This window comes from Halyomorpha halys, unplaced genomic scaffold (genome assembly GCF_000696795.3).
Source record: "Halyomorpha halys isolate HHAL.00 unplaced genomic scaffold, Hhal_1.1 Scaffold194.1, whole genome shotgun sequence".
Taxonomy (NCBI): domain Eukaryota; kingdom Metazoa; phylum Arthropoda; class Insecta; order Hemiptera; family Pentatomidae; genus Halyomorpha; species Halyomorpha halys.
This window is the reverse complement of record NW_027108392.1, coordinates 1,966,247-1,992,626: the sequence shown is the minus strand read 5'-3', so window position 1 is coordinate 1,992,626 and position 26,380 is coordinate 1,966,247. Positions and strand designations below refer to the sequence as shown.

At 29.5% G+C, this 26,380-nt stretch overlaps 1 protein-coding gene and 1 long non-coding RNA gene across 2 annotated transcripts; one reads left to right on the top strand and one right to left on the bottom strand.

Annotated features, from left to right (window-relative positions):
- Positions 1–69: 69 nt before the first annotated feature.
- Positions 70–26,380, top strand: Cc2d2a (Coiled-coil and C2 domain containing 2A). The gene is made up of 29 exons (XM_014418429.2): positions 70–209; positions 351–578; positions 1,386–1,535; positions 1,885–1,962; positions 2,045–2,134; positions 2,230–2,335; positions 2,401–2,565; positions 4,069–4,210; positions 4,300–4,417; positions 4,505–4,679; positions 5,460–5,553; positions 5,923–6,123; positions 6,233–6,335; positions 8,574–8,782; positions 9,532–9,780; positions 10,634–10,831; positions 10,973–11,090; positions 11,158–11,340; positions 12,899–13,080; positions 13,171–13,282; positions 14,768–14,961; positions 15,160–15,355; positions 15,619–15,756; positions 15,828–15,993; positions 16,100–16,218; positions 17,201–17,452; positions 25,234–25,457; positions 25,713–25,848; positions 26,117–26,380. The coding sequence occupies exons 1-29, from the start codon at positions 90–92 to the stop codon at positions 26,303–26,305; spliced, it is 4,635 nt and encodes a 1,544-aa protein (XP_014273915.1). The 5' UTR covers positions 70–89; the 3' UTR covers positions 26,306–26,380.
- Positions 15,507–19,731, bottom strand: LOC106679329 (uncharacterized). Its single transcript, XR_001342941.3, has 3 exons — positions 18,949–19,731; positions 18,114–18,252; positions 15,507–15,990 (listed from the first exon to the last, which is right to left on the bottom strand). It is a non-coding gene; the product is annotated as an uncharacterized lncRNA (long non-coding RNA).

The following is a 26,380-nucleotide window of genomic DNA, read 5'->3' as shown; positions in this document are numbered from 1 at the left end:
CCAACATTTTAGTTCAAATATTAGACGCTAGATAGTGCTAGTGTAATAATAACCATGGAAACGCCGCTAAATACAATCTACAAGGTAAAATGTCCGATCAGGGTAAATTATTGTCAGAAAATATAAAAGATGAATCTACTCCTGAAAAGTGGCCCATTCCACGCCCAAGATCAGGGATTAGATCTGAAATACCTAAATCTTCAGCTTGGGTAAGTATATTGCTTGTAACATGATATGACAACAGTTTGGATGTGATGAATCTGTTTATGTATACCAACAATTTATATTTATAATTAATATTTTAATTACCTTGATATTAACACATAAATTTTTATTTATTTTTGATTTAGAGTGAAGATGATGATCATGAAATTGTATCATTCTCAGTTCAAGCTGAAGTTACCTCTGTACCAAAAGAGACATCATTTTCTCACTCACCAACAGCGGAATCTCATAAAACAACACCTGGTGAAATTTCTCCTGCACGTTCTTCTGTACCATCATCCCCAGCTAGATCTGATACTGAATTCATTAAGAAAAAAGCATTTTTTGTATCTCCAATGGCCACTAAGCATCAGGTTTCTTAGTTTATTTGTGCACTATAGATAGTTATATTATATACTTCAGCTAAATCTTCATGAGTTAACTTGATTAAAATAAAAATTTATAAAAACAATTTGTTCACTACAGGTAGGTCTTTTATTATAAAATATTCCCGTGAAATTCACTGCTACCTATTTATTTTTCCATTTCTTTTATCATTACACACATACATTTTGGGGCTCTTTCCCCATCATCAAGATTATTATCTTGTATTTTAAAAAAGCAATATTTTTCTCTTAAACAAGTATTTAAATTTCAGGAAGATCGTTGATTGACAGTGTTTAATATACAAAACATGTTAAACTAATTTCAGTTTCATTTTTTTTTTTGGGGGGGGGAGGGGAATGGAGGAAGAGCTCCAAAATATAGATATGAAACAATAAAAGAAATAAATAGGAAGGAATGAGCTCATTTAACACCTAATATGAGAAGATTTGCTTAACCTTAAATGAAAAGGGTCTAATTTTTATACCTGTCTATCGCTGTATTTGTATAAGTCCATAGCTGTTATCAAATTAGAGCAATAATAATAATATAGGTTATAGCACCCACCAACATTAAGTGAGTGCACGCCTGACTGCCTTGTGGAGGGACATTTGTGTACCGTTACCAAGTTAATTAATAAGGGAAGAGGTGGTTTTAGAAGTCCCCTTTCCTGTCAGTCTAATGCCAGAAAGTATTTATACATATAGTTAATTATATTATTTTATACATCTAGATGTTTTAATTTATTCTACTCTTAAATACACAATTGTCTGTATTAATCTAATAATGATTTGCAGAACACAGAAAGTCCTGATATTAGACGTAAACCTGATACTGGAGAAAGCAGTGGGAAAATCAGTGAAATATCATCAATTAAAAGTGGAACATCTATTTCAGATAACAAAACTTATCGGGAAAAAATCAGAGAAAGGGTTCAAGCAGCTAAGGTAATTAAAAGGTTGAAATATTTAAACTAAAAATAGGTAAATGATTATTTTAAATTATTAAGGCTATTATATGAGGAGAAGATGGTTGGGGGTGTGGTCAAAATATTTTAAATATTAAATAAATTATATTAAATATTTTGACCACACCCCCAACCATCTTCTCCTAATATAATTCATCCATGGTCAACTATCTCTTATCATTATTAAGGCTATTTTTTATATATATTTAATCCTTAGAGCAACGGGTAGGTCTGAGGGATCCATAGCAATATTTATCAGTCTTACACTTTGGTTTCCTAAGCTAATTTTTCATTATTAATTTTTTTAAATGTTTTTTCATGTTTTTCAGGAGAGAGCTATGGCAGCTGGTGCATTTAAAACAAAAATGCCAAGGATCAAATCCCCTACAGATAGTAAATCAGAAGAGGTTTTGTTGTTTTTAAATTTTATTTAAACTTATTATTTGTGATTTATATTCTATAATTATTATGATACATTTGCTTTTTTAGTTTGACAAGGATGAAGACAAAGTTGAAGAAGCATTGAAAAAGCACAAGGAAATTAGGTCCAAATGGAAGGTAGCAACTGCTTCTGTTCATGTTAGTATAACTCCTCCTTTTATCGTTTTTCGACAGTGTGGTTTTGTATAATTATGAAATATCTTCTTAAACTATCACTATTTCATTTGTCACAGGTTGCTAACATTCAGTCAGGTTATGAATTTTTTAGTAAAGGTTGGGAGGCTCCGATAAAATCATCCCTTGAAGAAAATGATTCAGAAGATGCTGAACAACCACCAAGTAATACATCATAATTTATGTGTACTTTTAATATAATATAATATTATTTACTTTATCTTTACCAGAAGGAGAATCAAGCGATGATGAAAAGCTATTAGTGAAAGATATTCTCGGATCTAGAGAGGGTGATTGGTTCCCTCTGTACAATCACCTGGCCCCAGAACTAACAGATTGGTCAGCAGTTAAAGAAAAACAAGTTGGTCTTTTCTTCTGTCCATCAACATCTCCAGGTTTGTTCCTACTATCACATTCATATATTAGTGAATTTTGAATTATATAACTCCATCTAATGGAAATTTATTTAGGTTAAGGCTCAACACTTGTAAAACCAGCGTAAATAAATGATTAAATAGATTATATATCTAATTTCTACTACATTGTACTTTATTTGTTGATGCAAACTATTTTTTGTGCTAGGTATATTTCATATTGTCAATGTCCTATAAAAAGAATTCAACAAATAGAGTATTTTCATATTTTTCACTTCTTACTGCAATTGTCATTGGTACTAACTAGTTTAAAAAATGTGAAACACAATTAAGATACAAAACCAATTCTCAAAAATATTAACATTTATAGGAAATGATTATTTTATTTATTTATTTTTTTTTTTTTGGACTTCATCCTATTTCCACTTGACTTTCAATTTTTTTTAACAATACCTTATTTTGAAGTAGGCAATCTATACTAATGGTTTAAAAAATTTAATAAATTTTTTAAAAAACTGACAGTTCAAAAGTCAATTTTTTATTTTATCCTTCTTAAAACTGTGTTATTGGACTCAACTCCTTTTACACCGCAGATATAGAAATTTGTTTAGATTTAGAAAAATATATACAGTGTACTCTCGGTAATATGAACTTTGATACTCCAAACACTCCAGTAATCCTGGTGTAAACTGGTGTAAAAAAAAAGGTACTTTTTTTAGAAAACTCAGTAGGCAATAACATTTTTTTTTCAAATAAAACTGCACATGTGTAAAGGACATATTTAACTTCCCAATCTTAAGGTAAGTTATTGTAACCACCTTGAAAATCTAAAGTGGAAATTTTTACACAGTTTTGATATTGGATAATCTTAATTCCTATGAAGTGTTCATAATATATTTTGTTGTAACTAAAAATACATAAAATGTATTGTAGAAATCATTTGATTCAGTAAAACTAATTTTATTAATAGAATATGTATAAAACAAATTTTGTTGGTGAACTCATTTATTTTTATTATGTTTTAAATAAATCCATAGAAAGAGTATATTTTATTTTTATTTATACTTTTTTCACTTACAAATGAACAGTCTTATAGTTTTAAGAAATCAAATCATCACTAGGGATGTAAAAGAAAACAATTTTTTAAAACTTGAAACTGTCAAATTTCCAAAAAAATTAAATAAACAAAAATAGTTATTTACATTCATATTGTTGAATTTTTTTACACCATTTTTCCTAATACTTTCTGTAATCCAAACTTTTCAGTGATCCGAACACCCTCTTGCAGCTATTAGTTCGGATTACCAAGATTATACTATACAGCCAAATGTTAAGCATTAGGTGAAAAAATCAGAACATAAAAGCTCATGGTTCTTTTAGTCTCAATGGTATTTTAATGTAACATTCCTTTGTTGGCAGTTGTAGGTATTTGAAGTTAATTAAATAACCTTTTATCAAATCTGTCATAGTTTCAAGGTATTTCTCTGAATTTTCATCTCTTTTTAACATCTTCATGTTTTACAGTTCCGATAGAAGAAAAACTCGAACAAGAAACATCCCCTAGATTTATTGAAGATGAAGGTCTTTATGTTGGTAAAAGGACTAAGGTTTCTTGGAAAAGGAGAAATAAATTAGAACAAAGAATAATGGCTATGGGTTCTGAAAAGTCTGTATTTACAGTACAGATGTGTTTGATTAATTTATATTTATAAATGTTTGTCTCAAATTAAGCTTTAAAAAACTTACATTGTCTAGATTTTGGTTTGGTGAGGATGGTGAAATTAGAGGTATTCAAGATCCATTGGAATATAGCAGCTTTAATATTTATTTAGATGATGAAGTGCCTCCTGAACTGCAGGTTGAATATGTGCCTGTTAGTGTTTACAAAATCCTAGATAGTTTTGATTAATTAATAAATGTTTGTATTATTAACCAAATGTAATGGTAATGATGTTTTTAGGCTAAAAAAGATAAACCTGGTGCCCTTTCTGCTACTGGAGACGAAGTTTATTTATTGGAAATCGAAGTTGGCCATATCGTTTTCAGGCATCATCCTTTGTTTTCTAGGGAAAATTGTATTGCAGAGAGGCTGAGATCTTTATGTGAAGTTAAAGAGAGCCCAGCTGTTCGAATAGGTAAGGTTTTGTTCCATTAAATTTTACCTCCATAGCAAAATTTACTTTACATAGTGAAAAAGCTTATTTTTAATTGAATTTATATTTTTTTATTGAATAAATATGTACTATGTAACAATGGAACCTGATAACTTGAATGGGATAGCTGATAGTTAACTTCAGTCACTTATAAGCCAATTTAACATAAATCTCAATAATTTCTTATGTAATAGTACAGAGATTTTATTTTCTCTATATCTGGTTTTAGTAACAGTCGAAGACATCTAGAACTTTTTATTTGAAATTCCAGCATCTGAATATCTTGAATATTGTGTGTGTCTTTCTGTGAAAAACATGGATTTTAAAAGTTCTTGAATTTTAAAATTAATCATTATCATTTTGGATTATAAATGTTTTGAACACTCTTAACTGTTGTGAATTATCCTTAAAGGAAATCAAATTTATTTTGTTTATTAGTATTTTTCTTCTTACAACATCCTATTCCAACCACAAAATTGTTTCCTACAATTATATTTACAGGATACACTGCTTGCAATTCCAGGTTGTGTAGTTCCAAATTCTACAGTTCTACCAGATTTCATTGTTAAAGCATTCTAGGGAACACATTATTTTCTAAGATATTACCGATAATCTTAAAATATTTGTATGAAATGTTAGATCGTAGGATTACAGAATGGATAATTTGCTGACCAGTTATGTATAAACATATCAAGATATATTAAAATTATAATAATAATTTTAATTAGATAAATAAGATGTATTAATGTTTTATTTCCTCAGGTGGGAAACTTCAAGCTATCCGTAATTCTCGGGATCATCTGCTTAAATTATATGGAGTTACTGAAGATCAATCACTTTTAGAAAGAGCCAATAGGTCAGTTCTAAAATAAGGTTTATTATCAACATATTTTTTGTTTAAATATTGAAAAACTCCTCTTGTAAGTGCAATAAAGTTTCACGTTTTCACACTTTTTAATTTCCTAACTCCTGATTTTATTTGCAGAAAGAGCACATTTCCACACAATAATTCCTAGCTTATTAATAATTCTGTGTAGTGTAGTGTACCAGCTTCTACTAGTACAAAATTTTTATGGCAGCAATAGTAACCCTAATTTATCACTAAATTTTGAATTGTTTTATATTTATCTTTTTTTTTTTTTATTTTAGCCTTACACAAGTTGTTGAAAAAATGTCTTTCTTGTATATTTTCTAAATGTAAATCATCATCAATAATTTGTTTTAGGTTGAGTAAAGAAGTCAAAACTATCAGGATAGAATGGCTTCAAGAAAAAAAGAAAGAAAGACAACATCTTAAAAACATTCTAGAAACATGGCGTGACTTGAAAATAATAAGAGAAAAACAGGGTTACATTAGTTCTATTTACAAGCTGAGGATAGTATCTCGAGAAGAGGATGATCATGATTGGGACAATGAGTTTAAGGCGTTAGTGTATTCAATTATTATGATTATCATTTTAATCAATGTCATTTAATTTCTTTCTTCTTTTTTATTTCCTTAGGAAATATAAATCCAATATTTTTCAATTCTATAGGTATCTAAATGAACAACTGGAAGAAGCAGAGGAACAATATAAAAGTGAAATGGAAGAATATGAAGAAAAATTAAAGAAGTGGAATAAATTGAAACAGAAAAAAGTATTTATGTTCCATAATGGAATTTTATTAATTGATGTTATGATAATAAATACAATATCAATTTTAGTTTATATTTTACTTTTTAAACTAGCGATGATAATAAGGCAAAGTGTAGTCATATGACACTAGTCATATATTTTATGATATGATTCTCCTATGGACCTCAGTTATAAATTCATTGTAAAATGAAACACTTGATTCTAATTTTAGTGTTTTCTATTTATTTAAGGATAAATTATAATTTTCAGAAACAAAAAATTAAATGAAGGAATTATATTTCTTAATTCTCAAATTAATTTGTTATTAGTAGTTTATTTATGTGAGATATTGAAATTTGTATAACTGACTTTATTAAAGCCCTTTATTTTTCAGTTTGTCTTTTTCTTATATATTTTGATTGCTTTTAACACTATGGCAAACAGAATAATGTTATAATGAGGATTTGTTTTCTTTATTAGTTACTAGTTAATTATGAATCAACCGTTTATTTAAAAATTTCAATTCTTAATTTTTTTATGAATAAATATTTTATTCACAATAATTATTTTTAAAAACAAATTTTTAGTCAGTTATATGTATATATTCACTGTATAGTTCTATGATTTAAGACAAACAGTTTTGAAAAATTTTGTCTTTTGTACAATCAATTTTTTGATTTATTAAGTCCCTTATGCTATTTATTTTGGTAATTTATTACAGTTCTAGGCAATTAATAAACTTTAGTGTAAAAAATCCCAAATTATTTAATAGCATTATTTTTCTGAACACAATTTTCACGGTCTAAACTCCCTTTACACAGCCAGCACAAATATATTAATAAGATATAAGAAATTTTTATTTTTTATTTTCTCCAAAACAACTCTTAATAATTTTGATTAAGCTCAACAAACAATAAGCAATTATCTGGTATTTAATATCAGATAGGTTTTATTCTCATTGAAATTGCTTAAATACTGAAATTTCAAAAAATCTTCCTCTAAAGTACCTTTAAGTTTGTTTATTTAAAAAAAATAAACAGTTCTCATAATATATATAATATATATTGTTAGTCATAATATACAATGTATAAATACAAATTATGAAAGAAGTTTATGAATAACTAATGGAGAAAAAAGGAAAAATAGATAAATCTGATTCAAACAGAAAATACCAAAACCTAACAACAAAATACCAAACCTAGGAACAAAATTTATATTTATTATTTCCATCTTGAGAAATTCTAAATTACAAACCTTTTTAGCGACAGAAAAATAAAAATGTTTTGTTCATAGTTTTAGTTTTAGATTTTATTTTCGAAAATCACAAAAATAGTGATAACTTCAATGTGAGCTCATTGATCTACACATTGGGGATAGTGAAAGTTATGTGATACGAGGACCGTACTAGATTTTTATCAAAACCTTTAGAACAATTCCTTATTGAAATTTAAGAGCATTTGGTTGAAATTATAAAAGTTTGAATAAATTATATTTAAAAAATAAATAATAATTTTCACAATTGATAATTGAAGCTAAATAGTCAAAAAAGTACAAGTCACACAGAACAATGTTTTATTTAATTTTAGAATGTATAGAATCCAATCTAGAAATCTAAACCAAACACCTAGCTGAAGAGCGGGTTATCTCAGTAATGTGTTGTGCTACTGATTCCCAGGACATGGGTTTAAATCTGGCTGAGGCAGATAATTATTTAACCTTTTACTGTAGATGTGAGTCAACCCTGTGGGTTTTTGAAAGCCCTTCTGGTGTCCACCCAAACCTATAATGTGGCTTAGTTGGGGAAAAATCTGGCAGTTGAACATAATCTTAAACAAACTACCTCCAAAGTAATAAACATTCCCTTCATAGGTTGTAGAAGAACAGATTTTGAATTTGGTAAAGCCTTCACATCATTCCTTATATTTCATTATCGATCATTCTGTGTTATAAAACTGTAAAATACGTTGTAGAGTTTGGCATCATTTCTTTTCATTTTACTAACCACTTTCATTATATTTTATAAAATGAAGGTTTTTGTTACTGAATCAATCATGTTTATTAACTTTTAATTTTATTACAGTTCTTCTTGTTTGTAATATAAAACAAGTATGAACCTTATTATTCAACATCTGTCGTGAATTATCATTTTAATGGTAGTTTACAAATTTTTGTTTGCATTAAATCTCATGAAACATAGTTTTGGCTTCTGCACTTCATTATTTTTTATTTATTTTTTGTAATTGTTGTTTCATTATTTAAGGAAGAAGGAATAAGTTCCGAAGATGAAGTAGAATCTTGTCCTGAGGAAGAATTAAAAGAACCAACAAAACCAAAAAAGCTTAGAGTGTCAACACTAGAAACAACGATAAAGGAAGAGTTATCAGAATGTCTAAGACCACCAGGGGAACCGGCAATTGAAGTTTATTTATTGGAAGATTTAAATATAACACAAAATACTGAAAGCGCTATGTAAGTTAATGTATATTTTTATGATTAATTTGAGTTTTTATGTAGGAAAAAGTTAAGAACTTAAAATGAAAAAAAAAAAAAAAAAAAAAGACATATGAATATTATGTCCAAATATTGACCAATAAAGTCAGATATCATTTTACATACTTTCATTATATCAGGAGTTCCTCAAGGTTGTATCCTATGATCAGTCCTCATTCCTCTTCATACTGGTGATATCTCAGTGTGCCAATGATTCTTGCATGTTGCAGGTTCACTATAATAGCTTGCTTCATAAAACTTTTAAAGAATTAGTTTAAAATTAAAAATCTATGAACAAAGACTATAAAAGTCGAGTAAATTATGTTTACAATTAGTCTACAATGTTAGACATTGTATTCTTACTTAAGTTAATTATCAGACATGTGGAAGAGAATATTATAGTAATATAGAAGTGAGGATATAATAGTCGCATACTAATAACAAACAAAACTCATCAGTATACACAGATAAGGATGCCATGATCGTCTATTTAAATAGTGGAGGAAGTTGAACTTATGAATACAGTTTTGAGGAACTTCAGTAGTTAACAATAGAAAACATAAATAAATTATGTCCTGATCTATTTTAATTAAAAATATAGATAACATTTTTTTTTTTTATCAAAGTCTTCCATTGGCCAATTAATTGTATTAATTTTAAAAACAAAATGATTGTAAATTAATTATCTGAGATTCCAGAAACATTATATATGTATCTATTTTTTTAAGGGAAGAAGAAAGACGAAAAGTAATGAAACAATGCCAAATTGCTGTTTCCCTCCAGGTAAATGGTAAACAGGTGGATAAAGCCACAGGAACTCCAATTGATGAAATGTTTAGTTCTCACTTAAATCATAGGTTCTGTCTTAAATTACAATCCCAGCCTTCTAGCCTGTCTCTGCAGATCACTGAGGCTGGGCATCCAAATCTTTTTGGGAAAAAAAATATTGCTCAAATTTTCATACCTATTCCAGGAAGGTGAGAAGCTCATAATAATATTATAAAAATTTAAGTATAGCGTTTAATTACTATAGCTCCAGCATTAATTAGCTTTGCATTATATTTTTTATTCTACAATTAAATTTAAGCTATACATAATTACATTTAAATTTTCATCCCAATCTCAAAGAAATAAAATTGGAAAAGATATAGAGGCTAGTTAAAGAACAGTTTCATTTTTACCTAATGCCCCAGAGCTCCACAATCCAAGAACCATCTTACTCTTTTGATCTATAAATTAATAAGAATCAAAACTGAATTGAGAAATATGAGTACTTTGAAATAATAAAGAACTATTTTAATAGCCAATGTTTTGACCCATAGTGCAGGCTGTTGTGATTGATGGAGGTGTACAGCATAAATTTACAAAGGAATTGTTGAAAAAATTAAATGGCTTTAGTTTTGATATTAAATTATCCCATTGGATATTAAAATTTCCACTGAAATTTTAATTTCAATATTTTATGGCATACTAGTTGTTTATTGGGCTTGAAACCCTTCAGTTCTCAAATGAGGGTTGGCGTTTTAGGTTATACTGCAGTCACCATAAGAAAGTCAAAATTTATTCTTAAGATCTCACACCAAATAAGAGTTGACCTTCCCTGACTGAATTAGAGTCACTGCTTCTTACTGTAGAGTACCGTAACACCTTTCCCTCATTTTTGTAATTGTAATAAATGTTCTTTTCAGATTTGAATAAAAGTTCATTTTCTTTGTTTGATTTATGCAACAATGTCACTATGGGCATTGTGGTTTGCTAAATTAGACCACTAGTGTAGTGATTAGAAATTTTTATTTTTTATATAAATGCTTTTTTATAATTATTTTTTAGAATAAATACCGATTCTGCAGAGTGGTGCGACTATGAATTTAGTTGTGGGGAACGTGTAGGACCTTTTAAGCATACAGGTATGGGTTGTGGCCAACTAGAATCAAATGTCGGTGAAGAAAAAACTTTATATACAAACGGCCTCCTGGCTGTTCGTGCTGGCTGGGCAGACCCTCTACCTAACATTCTTCACCAACCAAAGCAAGTAACAATCATTCAACTTTATTCATCACCTTTTTTAATTCTTGTTTTCGTCGAGTTTGTTGTGAAATCAGATTAAACAGATCAAGTTCGTTTAATCTTTATCTGCAGTGCTGAGACTCATATTATTGTCTATTTCAGGCCAAATAAAGTGACAAAGCCTTCGCAGAATAACATTCAGAAATTAAAAGAATGGGTAGAGCAAGTTCAGTTAGATCCAAATGATCCCAACAATGCAGATTTATTTGAATATTTAAAGGTAAGTACTTTTTTTATTCTTTTATTTATCTCACTGGTGAATTAATCAATATTTTATGTTTGGATAGACAGCAGAAAATAAAGAACCGAAAACCAATTCATCCAATATAATGGAGTTCTGTTCAGAAGAAGAAATATTTGAAAACCCAAGATTAAAATTACTCATGCTCAGACATGCTGGGCAACCAGAGTTCAGAACTATGCGAATGATACCTTTAAATGAAAGAGAGATTCCAAAGGACATTTTTAAAGTAAGAAATTCAATTAATAATTTACTGAAAGGAATAAATATTTGTCCTTGCATGTTTTGTTTAATATATAATTTAAAGGTGATAAGAAATTTTTGCAGATTGTATTCTGATAACAGCTTAGCATATTATGCTATTATTAAGTTGTTATTATTATCCCATATTACAGCTTGGAAGTATTTGACAGAGAAAGTGAGAATAACATGTAATTGAAGTTGTCCAACTGCTGTTAGTAGTTCAAGATTTACAAACATTAAATAATAAAATTAGGGTTACATTCATAATTGTGCCTCTATAACATAATGGACAAATTTATATATCTGTTTATCACCTGTATATCATGTTTTATCTTCAGGTTTACAGGAACAATTTAAATTTAATAAACTTTTATATAATAATGGCTGGACATTAATTTTTTTTTATGTAAATATTTTGGTTTGTTGAAGTCTAATCTCACCTGATCAGTTCATCGATAACATTAATAGTGGAGACAATAACAATTCATTAGTTATTCAAAATATGCTCCAATAGCTCCTGTAAAATTATTTGCAACAAGCTTTTTATTTTTACTAAAAAAGTATTAAATATTTTTTTATAGCATCATTACTATTGATAAGATACAGATTTTTTTCTAAACTGGAAAATCTCTGAGGGCACACAGAGAGCACACCCCTACTTGCTCAACCATCATGATCTTTGTTCAGGGCATCTAAATTTGCTTAATAAACATGATAAAGAAGGTATTAAAAATAATCCTTTAGATATTGAAAGTCATTTCATAGATTTGACTGTATAAACTTGAAAATTGACGTTCTTCCATGCTAATATTTAACATATGTTACTCGACTCTATGACATTTTGCTATCCATTATAAAACCAATTTGTGTTGCCTGATATTTTATAACAATAATAAAGGTTAGCAAACCCAAAATTTTGATACCAATGTCGCCAATCACTATCTTCATACATCTGTCCTGTGTATGAAGTCCAAACCTAAATCCACTAAATCAGTCTTGAGACAGGCCTTCCACCAACACTTCAGTCTACCTTTCGGATGTTTACCTATTGGGTCAGTGTTTATTAACATTTTAGGAATCTATTGTTTACTAAGTCCTACAACCTTACATGTTCACCTTAGTTGTTGTAATGCTTTCACCTGAATTATACTTACCAGGTGGAGTTGCCCCAAGTCGGTGTTGTATAGGCTCCTAAATTCTCTGGTTAACTCATCCTCCCTCGGTCTGACAGAAGTTACGAGCTAAACAATTTTTAGTTTCCATTGACCCTAAATACTTAAAACAATCTATCTGTCCAAATTTATTTTCACCTAACTCTATATTTCTGAAATTGTTGCCATTTGTGATTCTAACCACATATTTTGTTTTATTTATACTTATTTTGAAACCTACTTTTTTGCTAGCTTTTATTAATGCAGTTAATACTTAGATGTTTTGTAATCATATTAGTTACTTAATTTTAAATTATTTTACTTTTCAATTATTTTTTTACTATAATTCTGATAATTTTTATATGTTTAAAAATAATTACTTATTTTCAATAGCTATATGAGAAAAGAATTAGCGGAAGGCAAAAAAAATCTAAAGGTGGGAGTTTGGAACAAGAACGAGCTTGGGCAAAAGAATATATCGAGCAAGTGAAGGAAGAAGTATTAAAAAAAAGTAAGCTTAACCAAGCGAAAACCTTCACAGATATGATTCATGAAGAACCAGTTCCTGATTTAGGGTAATTTTAATTGTTTCCTCAAAGCAGATTTTTTATCGAGATATCACAGATTTTGTACTAATTAAATAAGCAAACAATATTTATTTTAAGCACTTTGGGATTGACATTCATGAAATTTCTGCAACCAAAGAGACCTCTTCGACCGAGGAGAAAGAAAAGGAAAAAATATCCTGTTAAAAGCCTTGCTGGTCAACAGTTAGAGGTGATGTCCATAAAATATCTTTTGATATTCCCATTATTTGTGTAAAAAAAAATATTATGTCTAAACATATTCTGCTTTATTATGCAATTATTTTCTATAAAATAATTAATTTTGCCTAGCATTTGAAATCATGCAAAACTTCTTGAAACAAATTTGTGCATAACTTTGATGGGAATTCTTCCCTATTCTATTTAATAAAACGTTCTGGAATTTTCTGCTGATACTAAATAGTGTCACATACATAATTTTTTCTATTTAAGATTTAGAGTTAAATTCTTTTTATCTAAACAATCTTGTATAATATTTTGAAGCTTTGATTTCAAAGCTTAAACCATTCAACACAAATTTAGAATCAGGGTTCTAGACATCAAATTTTTATAATCAATTAAAAGAAAAGTTGATTTTACATGATAGTTTGCTTTTGTGGAAACTAGAACGATATTTTGGATTTTAAGCAAAACTGTCATACTTTTTTCATTTTTTACTAAATAATTTTGTAAGTATACGCCTGACAGAATGTCTTGTCATATTCTTTTTCAAAGTTGAAAACATTGGAAAACAAAGGAACTTATACGACCATTACTTTCTAAATGTTCTACATAAATTAACCATTTTCCCCCAAAAAGTCGAAAAATTTAATAGTTGTCTTTTGTTTTGTGAAACATCATCAGAAATATTTGTTCTACAAGAACAGTCGTGCAGAATGAATTTGAATAAAATTTAATTAGCTTTCATTTCAGCCATTAAAATAATGTTTAAGCTCAATGGTTCTGATAAAATGACTGATAACCAAAAACATTCAAAAGTGGAATTAGATAGATAATTTGGCTTGAATTATTGTGGGCGTTGAGGTATGTGGTGTATCTTCTTTATGAGCTGTTTAGAGCTTATGATTAGTAGATTCTATAAATCATATTAAAATTAGTGGATTCTATGAATTGCATTAAAATTATAGGATTGATCAGTTTGCAATGTTTTATGTTTATGTTATCCCATATGTCAGTAATGCCAGAGAGGGTGAAAAGTATTGGAGTTTGTGATTCAAGGATCTTTTTTTTGTTCCAACATAGGAATGAACCATCCAGAAACTACCAGATCTATCTTTTTGTCTCTTAGCGCAATAATAATAACATTAGGAGGAGTTTTATTGAATACACCTTCGATACATGTAATTTTGTATGTAAAATGTACCTAACACATTTTATTGGAAAGTCTAATTATCATAGGCTCAGTTTGTTCTAATCCCAAGATAATTAATAATTATAAATATAAGAAGATGGTCAGGGTTGCGGTCAAAAAAAGAACAAATAATTTAAAACTATTTGTTCTTTTTTTGACCGCAACCCTGACCATCTTCTTATATTTAAACCTTTACGGTCAACTATATATACATATATATAACTAATAATTGCTCTAAGTTAATAATCTCTTTAAAAACAAGGTCATTGTTAAGAACTTTATTTTGTGTGTTTGTTAATTCTGCAGATAATAATAAATATTGGAAGAGCTTTTGAAGTTCCAGTTAGGAAAGATGCAAATGAAAGAAGTAATGAGGAAAGTTTTTCTGTTGTTCCTGTTCGTCCATTCATTGAAGTGACATTCCAAGGAGAAAGGAGAAGAACAAACACTGCAGAGGGTGCCAACCCAACTTGGAATCAGGATCTTCATATCCCAATTGAGTGAGAACTTTTTTATTGGTTATCTCTTTGGTTTTTGTTCAATATGAATTGTCAACAACCCAAAGTTTGTCATATTACAAAGAATTTTTGTATTAATGTAACATATTATACTTAGTTTTGATGAGTGGATTGTTGTTGATACTTGTCAACTGCTCTTTTTATCAACATAAAACATATATCTGTTTTTTGAATTTTCAGAAACCCACACCCCAGCTTTAATCCAGCTGCACTTCAGTCTTTCAAAGAATCAATTCATATTCACCTTTTTGATGAAAAGTTAGTAGATATTATAGATGATGACAGGCTTAGAGAAACAAATATACACCAGAGGCTTGAAAAACATTGGTTGGCCAGCCTGAGGATCCCATTCGCTGCTCTATATTCAAATACAAGGGTATCATAGGCTATTTTAATTTTTTAGTTACCTATTAAAAATATATCATCTCCATATAATATATATATTTATATTCAAATAAAAATTTAAGGATAGACAGAGATTCCATAAGACAAACAAATAATAAATGATTTTATATTGAATTCCAAGCTTAATTAAAAAGCATTTTATTAATTTTAATTAATTAACTTTTACTCTGTTTATTGGTGTTTAGCTGCTTTAAAACTTTTAATAAACATAATTTGTTTGATTTTTCAAATCAGATTGAAGGAACTTTTCAAATGTACTCACCACCTGTACTCCTTAGTTACGAAAGGGAATCAAAGGAGTTTAGAGATTCAACCTTTTTAACTGTTTTTCTAATAGTTCATCCACCATTACATCCTCCATCTCCTTTGCAGGTAATTTTTTTTTCTTATGATTGTTTACTATGAAAATGAAAACTGACAGATCAATTGTATTCATTTAAAAGGAAAAAATTGAAAGTAGCGAAGAAGTATATTTAGAGCAGCATCTTGAGCATTGGTTAGGTGAAGTAAAAAAAGCATTTCCCAATAGATATGTACCAGCTCTTGTTATGGATTCCTCTGGAAGGTCTGTTTGTGTCACCAGATTCTTCAAAGATATCAAGCCGCCTGGTAAATAATATTTATTTTTAAAAAATATTATTCTGTTAAAGAAAATAATTTGACATACTATTTTCTAGGTTAATGTTAAAACGAATTAAATATTTACAAATTTTAGAAATATCACCTGATGTTAATACAACTCCTGAAATGGCTGCGAGATATGTTGCGATGATTCCCATAATTTCTGGAAATATGCTCTATCCTGGCTACTTAGACGTTTGGTTAACTGCTGATGTAAGAATCTTTTGGAAATAATTTTAAGAATTGTGCCAATTACTAGAGATCTGCATCACTCTATTGCTTTTCATTGAGTACTTTTCCATTTTCAACTAATCCATAATTATTAAGAGGAAAACTTTTTCAGTATTAATGTCCAATCTGATTTTACTACTGGTCTGATTATATAAATATTGTTAATAATTGTATTTTTTATAATTAGTCACTGACTCCAACATAGATTTATTATCTTTTACTGGTTTCTTCGAGTTGCCCACTATCACTATTACTGTTAATAACCTTGAAAACTTTGAATCAAATCAATTTCAAGTTCAGAAATAATCAAAAAACAACAATGTTTTCTTACCCAATCAGCCTTACAGTTGATAAGGTAGATATAGTGCAACAGGCCACTGTCTACGCCTATACATGTTTCATTTAAGGTGACAATAGCTTCACTACCACTACATGTAGTAATAACTATCACTCCAGACATTATTCGACAGTAAATACTGTCATGACTCCAAATATCATACAGTTTACACCATTTAGCAGCTAACTCAACAGCAGTTTCACTGCTGTTACATGTACTATCATCTATCATGCTAGATGTGTTACAGTACTGCCAAGATAATAATTTTTTTTTTTACCTCTGGCCACCTGATGTATGAAAACCAATATTTTATATTTAATGTAGGTAATAAATTCTTCTCTCATACTTCAGTACAATGAAGTACTCGATTATTTTTTAAATACCCAAAGGAACATAATTCTGTGTAATTTGAGAAAACAGAAAGTATTCATGGGAGAGAGAGAGAGAAAACTGAATATTTTTTGTATTCTTCAATCTAAACTGAAATATTGAGTAAAGTACAAATACTCAGTACCCAAATATTGTATTTGTGCTCAGTAATTCTTACTCAAAGAACTTTTTGCCCTTGTTGCATAAGCCTGTAATAAATTTTTGAAATAAAAAATCTATATTAATTACATTTTACAGCAAGTACTTGGTTTGGGAACATGTGAGAGTTGCTCAGCTGCTACATTGCTTGCCTGCTTCATGCGAGGCTTGGGCCTCCAGACGTGGCTCCTAGTTGGTTCAAGCCTCGCTTCTGGTCCAGTGCTATACATACTGGCCAGGTCTACTCGGGGTGAAACCACGATTTGGGATCCCTCTACTGGTCGCTGTTATCCTACTTCTCATCCATTCTCTCCCCTATATCGTGTCTACTGCCTAATTGATGACACCAATGTGAGTATTAACAAAAAGATGTTTAAACCTTTAATAGTATTTATTTTCAACTTCACACTTGTATAATGTTAAGAGGCAATATTACCAAATAAGTTGAATTAATTAGAAACTAATTGCTTCTACAGACGTAAACATCTTTTCATTTTGTTATTTTACATTTGCATTAAATAATATATTGAAATAGGTACTAAATAAATGATCCAGTGAGAATGAAAGCAGCATGTCACTTTACAGCTGATTGGATAAATTTAATTAAATATTTAATATTTTGTTAAAACTCTTATTGAAAAACTAAATGTAACAAATTAATTGCTGCTCCTAATGGAAAATTTCGGTCCAATGACTAAAGCCTCTTTCATTCTAACAACCATAACAACAAAATTATGTTGGACTTTAAGCATAGACTCAATTCAATTTTTAATAATATTTTGTGACTTCAATTCTCAAATATTAAATAAACAGGGTGTCCGAGAATACGAGTATACACGTATAAAAATTTCCCATTTGTGAAGTGTCCCACATGTAAAAGTGTCCTGGTATAGACATATTAAAATATATGTGGTATTCACAATATTTAGCCTCATTTATTGGTTTATAGTATAGTAGAGAATATTGTAAATTTTCTAAACTTTATTTATTAAGTGAATTAATGGCCGATTACATTGGGGTGAGGATCTCAGAGTGTATGGTTCAGAATGTTGTGGGTTCAAATCACACGTGTATCAGTCAATGTTGATTTCATGATAATGAATCTCGACTTACCCACTGGGGTTGTATAGGTCTTCAATGGAAGACTTGAGCTAAAAAAAAATCTTATTTAGAGTAGTCTCTCAGACATCGAAAAATGGATCAAAAGGAGAATTTTAATTGATTTGGCTGGAGAGCAAACCTGTAATATAGTAAGTGTAGGTGCAGAAGACATAGCATATAAGACATTGTACATTATTTAGGTAAAACATAATTACCGCATAAACAACTTAATCACAGCTTAAGAATTAGAATTGAATTAACAAAATATTTGTAATATAATGTAGTATAAAACTTTAAATGTCAATGTTTATATATTAAGCAGAAGTCTCAATTTTTTATGGAATAATAAACAACAGTGAAATGTATAGGAAAGGAAGCATCATTTTCAGGAACTTTTGATTTACTTCTTTGATTTTAAGAAATCTACTGCTGAGGCACACATTTTCTTGTAGAAGTATTTGGTAAGAGAAGTTGTTGTAAGTGGTTTTAAATGTTTAAAAATGATGAGTTTGATGTGGAAGACTGAAAGTATATGAAGACACAGAGTATTATTAGAATAAGATTAATTAGGAGTATTATTAGAGGAAGATTCATCAAACATAAACTTGCATTTATATTAAAAGTGATTTAAAAAGCAATTTTAAATTGTTTAAAATCATCGAGAATGATTAAACAACAAGGATATTGGGTTTCATTTGAACTGAAGCTGAAAGACAAAAACTAATTTTGAGTGAAATGCTGCTTACCAGGTTTGATAAAATGTTTTTTTGCATCATATAGTCACTGGTGATAGATGAATCCACTATGTTAACCCCAGAAGAAAAAATCATGAGTACCAACCAAGTGGTTGGATCAGTTTGGTGTTTTGTATTCTGAGTTGTCCAAACCAAGTAACCCCATTACTAGAGTTATCTACCAAAAAAAATTAATGAGATTGACCCAAGCAATCTAGGAAAAATCTGTCCATTATTATTATCCTAAATGATCATGCTCATCCACATATTGTGGTGCCAGTCAAAACCAATTTGGAAACACTTGATTAGGAAGTTCTACCACCTCCTCCCCCATATTCACCTCAAAATGTCCTTTCAGATTGACTTGTTCTGGTCAATGGCAGATAGTCTGTTTGAGCAGCCTTTTACACCATGAAGATACCAAAAATTGGGTTATTTCGTGGATAGTTTCGAAAGATAGAGAATTCTTCTGATGTGTTACCCAAATGCTGTCAGGAGGATAGGAAAAAATAGTGGCAAGTGATGGACAATACTTTGAATAAAACTTTACTCAAATGTTATATCACAATAACTTTCTAATTTTTATTAAAAAACATCAGAAACTTATTGGTATCCCTAATACAAACAACATGAAAAGGAGAAAATTTTTCATCAAATAACTTTAATTGTTATTATTAATTTCAACTGTTATTTATCATTAGTACCAAATTGAACTAATAATTAAAATGAACGTTTTTGCCCATCTCTACTAATTATTGTTTGGTTCCATAGCAATTATTGAAACTTTTTTTTCAAAAGAAAATGTTTAAAAATTGAAACATTTCTTCTTATCATTCATCAATTTAAAATATTAATGAAGATTTTATTTTTGTAACAGATGATTAATTCACCATGTGTAAATAATTACTTTATGTCATAAATTTTCGTATTCATCATTATTAAATACCAAATTGTATGTAGGTAAAGTAGAAAAACATTTTATTTTATTTTATTTTTTTTTTTTTTTACAAAATGAACCCAAATTATCATAAACAGGTTTACAAAAACAAAGAATGTTCTGCAGAAATAAAAACTACTGAATGTAAATTGGCCAGGATGTTGGCTATTGATAGTTCAGAGGATGTTGGTGCCTCGAATAATGAAAATGAGATTGTTTTTAAAGTCCCTCATACAAGTTGGAAGCTGCAAAATAGTCAGAAACTGGAAGCAATGATGACCAAATTAAAGAAAGATATTACTGTTGTAATGAACTATGGTGGAAGGAAAAATGAGACAATCAGTGAGCACCACATTTTCATTAGATTAGATCTTCTTAATACATATATTGAACAAGTGGCATATATCAAAGATGTATTAAAAAAGGGTGGCACAATATTTGAAGAAAGTTTATGTGCTGTTCAGAAAAAAACTAATGATATTTTGAACAAAATAAGAGAAGAAGTTTTTAAAGCATATTTGATATTAGAAACAGAGGACAAATATAATATTGCCAGACAAGGTGGGCAAATGACTTGCATTTTTACAGTTTTAGGCATCATTGAAAGAGAACTTCATTCAACGTATGAGAAGATTTTTCAAGTCATTCATAAAAGAAATGAACATAGGCACAAAATCAATAGGGATGTTACAGAATTGTTTACTTCATTTAGATCCCTCCCAGCCTTGCAATGTGCAAGACAGAAATCCAAAGAAAGGCAAGCATACATTCGAAAAAGTGAAAAAGCAAAATGCTATGTGGACAATGCAGATCGTGATAACACTCCTTCAGATAAACAAAAAGCTTATGAGTACATTAAAGCTTATGATAACCCCTTGAAACATGAGATTACTCCTATAACTGATGATGTAGAATTGACACACTCTTCTTTAAGCGATTCATTAACTTCATGTTTTCTAAATTTAGAAGAGAAGTTACAAAATAATTCTGTAGTAGAGCATAGTTCTGACAGTGAATCGTATGAAGATTGCAGTACTCCTTCAGATATTGGACATCTAAAATACAAAGCAGCAGGATTTGAAATATCTATTTCAGACGAAAACATCCAGATTAAAATTCCAACAAATATGATTTACCTTTTTGGAAATGGTAGCAAGAGTACAGTAAAAAGTGAAGGTGAACAAGGTGAAAATCTAGTCAACAAAGAAACTGGTAGCAAAGGAGAAACTTTCACAAATTGTTCACTTCCTGGTTATAATAGCTTAGGTACTGTTCACCACACCAAAAATACTGTTAGTGAAGATTCCCTGAGTTCACATTATACCGATATTATTACTGATTCTGAAATAGGAATGGAATATGTTAACAGTAACAGTTTTAAAAATAAATTATCTTACAATAATGAAAAAAAGGATAAGAAGATTATTAACTATGGCAAGTCCATTCCATTTTTTTCAAAAAATTGCTACTGTAATCCAATTAGTGAAGAAAATGAATTAACAGAAAGTATTCACTCCTCAGAAATTATAACTGATGATGAAAAAATAGAAAAATATACTGAAACAGACCCAATTTTTTCACATTGGAAAGAAAATAGAAACTTGGCTATGAAATACGGTAGTAAAATCTGCAACCTAGGTAATCCATTGTTTGAAAACATGTTCCAGCTTGTTGATCTCATTAAGAGCATATACTGTGATTTTAATTCCAAAATGGTTTTCAACCATAATGAGAATCTTCAAATTTTGTCCAATACAGATGAGAAAAATTCTCTGATAAGTACTGTCTTTCATCGTTTTCACGACTGCCCTCCTTCCATTTCTCAGTCCGCATTAGAATATTCGAGTATATGGAAAGAAAGCGCAAATCTCCTATGTGAGTGGTGCCCTGGCTGCGTTAGCCTCTCGAAATTATCAAGTGAAGTTATATAAACAAAGAAAACAATTAAACTTAGTTAGGAACAGATATTAGGTAATGTTGCCATTGATATCTGTTTAAGTAATTATTCAATAGCTGGTAACAGCCCTAAAGAATTTGATATGGCAACAAAATTATCATACATCTTCTGATTTTACCAACATACAACTGCAAATGCAATAAGTGAAAGTTTGTTCAAGTTATGTTACTTAAATTTAAATAGAATTTTTGTAACAACAATAGAACTTCAGCAGAATATTAATGAGAAAAGTTTATAAAGCTAATTGTCAAAGTTGGTTAACATAAAGTAGTGGCTAATGACTTAAGCAAAAAATGCCTCATTTATTCTAAAATAAACTGAGTATCAATGACTATTTCCTATTATGTCGAATTATCTTTAAGGTTCAATGGTGTAAAAAAAATAATAAATGGCTGAAAATGCTTCATCACATGTATATTTATTATTTAAGCCTCAAAACCATTATCAAACATTTCTAAGGGTCCCTTTTTAGAAAGCCTATGATGGCTTTTTAGCAGAAACATTATAAATAATAAATATACATATAATATGACATTTTCATCCTTATATAATTTTGAAAATATGTGTTCTGATTGGTAGATTATTTTATTTAATATTGCTAAATAAAATTTCCAATAGTTTTGGTAAACATTTTGGTTCCTAAATTGTTGAAGCATTAACTCTCAGTCATCAGTGAGTTCCTGGAAAACTAGTTTCCACCCTTTGGACCTCTAACTTCCTGTCATACAGAAAGAATTAAAAAATCCCTTCTTGTTCCTTCTTTCAACTTCTGGAATTTTTTTTCCTCCATTATTACGAATATTGTGAAGCACCTACAAAGTAGTGCAAATGATGAAGTTTTAAATACTGAGTTATTGTGGTTAAGTCATGGGACATATTAAATTTCCTCGGGTGGCAGAAATTTGATTCATTTCAATCGAGCTACACAGTGTGCTGTTAACTGAAAGTTAGTAAAAAAAAAAAAAAAAAGGTAAAGAACCAAAGTTATTTTATTTCTTGTTATTGGCTTCACAGTCAATAATAATGGGAGGAAGTTACTTCGTGTCTGTGAAAAATATGAGTGTTTTTTAGTTGTATGTTCGCTATACAAAAAGTAGTTGGTGTGATGATACATGTAGTGGTTCATGCCCTTCCCTATATACAAAGGGTGTCTTAATTGTCTTGTATGCTTCTATCTTAAGTCCTCTTGACAAAATTTGTGACTTACTCCAGGTAATAGTGCATAATGAGTAATTGGATGTACACTTTAAAATACAGAATCACTCAAAAATGTTGAACCAATTTCATTAAGCTATATTTTTATAATAAATAGTAGTACAAAATTCCAACTAACTCGTACCTATTTGGCTGAAATAGAAGTTTTTTTCACTTTACTAAAAGTGTTCAATATGATCATAACCCACAGTAAGAACCACATTAATATGATAGGAGTAGTCCTCTTAAACATATTGTAACATATCATTCTGTACTGAGTTGATTCTACTTGTTATCCACTCTTTGAGATCATCCAGAGCGGAGAGTAATGGGGAAACATAAAGATTGTCCTTTATTCCCACTGAGGCACATTTACATCTAAAAATGCTCACACTGGCCACCTGCTATGGGGTGTTTATTCGAATGGCCTGGAAAACATCACATGAGTGTGTTTAGAGCCAGGTTTCCTCTGGTACTAGAGAGAAGGGGGCATGAGTATCTACTAACAGCTATTCAAAACTTCGAAATATGATTTTTTGTTATGGCATGTGACTCATAGCACCTAGTTACTTGTGTATTATGAAATTAGTTCATTCTTTTTGAAAGACCCATATATTCCATTATTTTCTAATATTAGAGATAGAGGGGAAGGACCAACCTTTGGTAGTAAGAAACTCCCTCTCTTCACTATAGTTTAAGTTTTTATTTTTTGTTGGCTGGCTCTACAGACCTTGTAGATCTTTGGCCGCCCAACCAGCCTTCTCCATGCCTGCCTATCTTGGGCTACTGCATTCCAGTTTGCGGCATGTAGCTCTTTCGCAACTTTGTTGATTCTGTTTATCCTTCTCTTACCAACTATACTGGCATTCATTGTTGTATAGAGGCGTCCTGATGCAAGCCACATGTCCCGCCCATCTTAATCTCCTTGCCTTCATACTTGTATGGAGGACTTTCCGTTGAGATCTCTCGATTCTGTGTTCTAGGGTATCTGTTAGAGCCCAGGTTTCACAGCCGTATATCAAAGCTGGCTTTATCATGGCATTATACTCCCTTAGTTTCAGATTTTTCAGGATTTCAATATTCTTGACAGATAGAAGAAGGCTCTGTTCATGCTTGTTATACACGGGTCTATCTCAGTCATTTGATCATTTAATGATGTTATTGTGGAACCAAAGTATTTGAAAGAGTCTAATTTCGGAAATGATTTGCCATCCATGCAGACCATATTGTTAGGGTGGATTTTTCAGCTTACTATCAAATATTTTGTTTTATCTTCTTTTATTTGGAAGCTGATTTTCTCTGCTTCTCTTAGAGTTTGTGCGAGTCATTCAATGTAATCTTGGTTCCTTCCAACTTCTAAGGACTGCAGTGTCACAATGTTCAGTTTAAGTAATACATATGAATATAACAAAAGTAATATAGTAATAAACATTATTTCATTCATTATATATGTATATATAACTTATGTGTTACTCTTTTCATGACAACTCTTTAAGTCATTGTAAGAGTTGTTAAAAATAATTTTAAAAACAATATTCAAAACTCTAATAAGCTAAAATAAACTTTAAAAAAATCTTTTTGATGATCTCCCTTTTAATTTTTAGTGCATCATGTATTCTGTATTTTTTTTGCTAGGTATTTGTATATTTTTAATTTATACATGAGATCTGAAACATCAATCCTCCTTACTTTTTCCTTGCAAATTGTTGCCTTTCCCTGCTTTCGAAACTTTAGAAAATGTCCATTTTCGAGTTGTATGAAAACATTCATGTATTATTATTACATATGTAATCTTCATAATCTTCTCATTATATATTAAGATCATGACATTTAAAGACAATGAGGGAAAAACTTGAATGCAAGAAAAACAAAGGTCAAAGTTTGATTATTCCTAAAATATTCAAATCATATTTTTAAATGAGTGTGTTATGAGACAATTATGATTATTATTAATTTTTAAGTCTTAACTTTAGTCAATATCACATTAATTTGTGGAAATCTCTTGTTTTTTCCTTAAAATTATTTTTCTAACCCATTTTACACCAGGTATAGAACCGTTGCTTTCATTCATCTATTTTCAGATATCAATAACTCATTTTAAAAATTAAAATAAAATGTTGCATCACTTGTTTTTCCCTGTGGTCTTTATTTATTTTCCTTAAAATTGTGCTAATTTAATTTATGGCGACTCAATTTGTTATTTACACAGATTTGGGTCAACAATCAGAAGGATGACTTGCTGTCTTCAACAAGTTTGGACTTAACAAAAAGATCAGATTGGTGGCCAGCCTTTGGTAGGAGTGTTGGTGCCCCTGTGGGTTCCGTCCAACCCAATTCACTTGTTTATAAACCAACCTACGATACTAGAGCATTAGAGAGTAGATTAGAAAAAATACTTCGAAACGCAATCATGAAACTTCGCCCTAGTTCCAGGTAGTCCCATTTTTACTAACTAATGTTAGGAAGTGTGTTATTCCTAAACCTTAGTTTATTTACTTGTGAAATATGTAATATTATAAGAATAAAGTAATATATTTTTACTACAATAAATTATTAATAATGGTTATAGCAGAAGAGTTGATGATTTCAGTGATATAGATATAACAAAGAATAGATTGAATACATAGAGAAATTTAATATAGGGTCTATAATTTATTTTGAATTATCTATATACATACATTTTTTCAGAACAATATGGAACCGCTACTGTTCCTCATCTCTTAAAAAACTGTTACCTGGTCTAGAAAAAGCAGCCTGGTCTGGAGAATCCAATTCCACATCTGATCACATTCAAGAACTACAACATATTCTAGCCTCTTATAAGGTAACTTGACTGTTAGACTTTTTTTCTTTTAATTCTAAAAACATTTTTGTGAAAAAAAAAAAAATAATAATAATAATGGCTTTACTAATTTTGGTTATTTCAGAAAATAACATTAGAATATTTTAGTAAACTAATAAAAAAAATTGGAATTAAAATAAAAGATAAGCTCTAAATATTTAAGAATGTTTCATTGAATATATTTTATTATATATTTAAACATGTTCAGTTTCATCTTCTAAATAATAGTTAATAGCTTTTATATTTTCAGATGTCTGGTTTTCCAATCAACATGCCTTACAGCAGTCCTTCTGAGTTAGTTGATGCAGTCAAGTCTACGGGTGTTCATATGAATGATGCCCCTGAAATAGAATTTTCAATAGCTGTTTATATTCATCCATTTCCAAATAATGTGATATCAGTTTGGGTGTATGTTGCCTCATTGATTCGAAGGAGATAATTTGTTGATTATGTTGATGGGTTTTTAAATATAATTTATTTAAAAAATCATAATAATAAAAATTGTTTAATTTTT

Bases quoted from the DNA above. Each gene is read 5' to 3' on its own strand.
- Cc2d2a (XM_014418429.2), top strand. From the start codon at position 90: ATGTCCGATCAGGGTAAATTATTGTCAGAAAATATAAAAGATGAATCT. The intron at 2,566-4,068 runs GTTTGTTCCTAC...CATGTTTTACAG, and splicing joins CTGTCCATCAACATCTCCAG to TTCCGATAGAAGAAAAACTC. The intron at 25,458-25,712 runs GTAGTCCCATTT...ACATTTTTTCAG, and splicing joins AAACTTCGCCCTAGTTCCAG to AACAATATGGAACCGCTACT.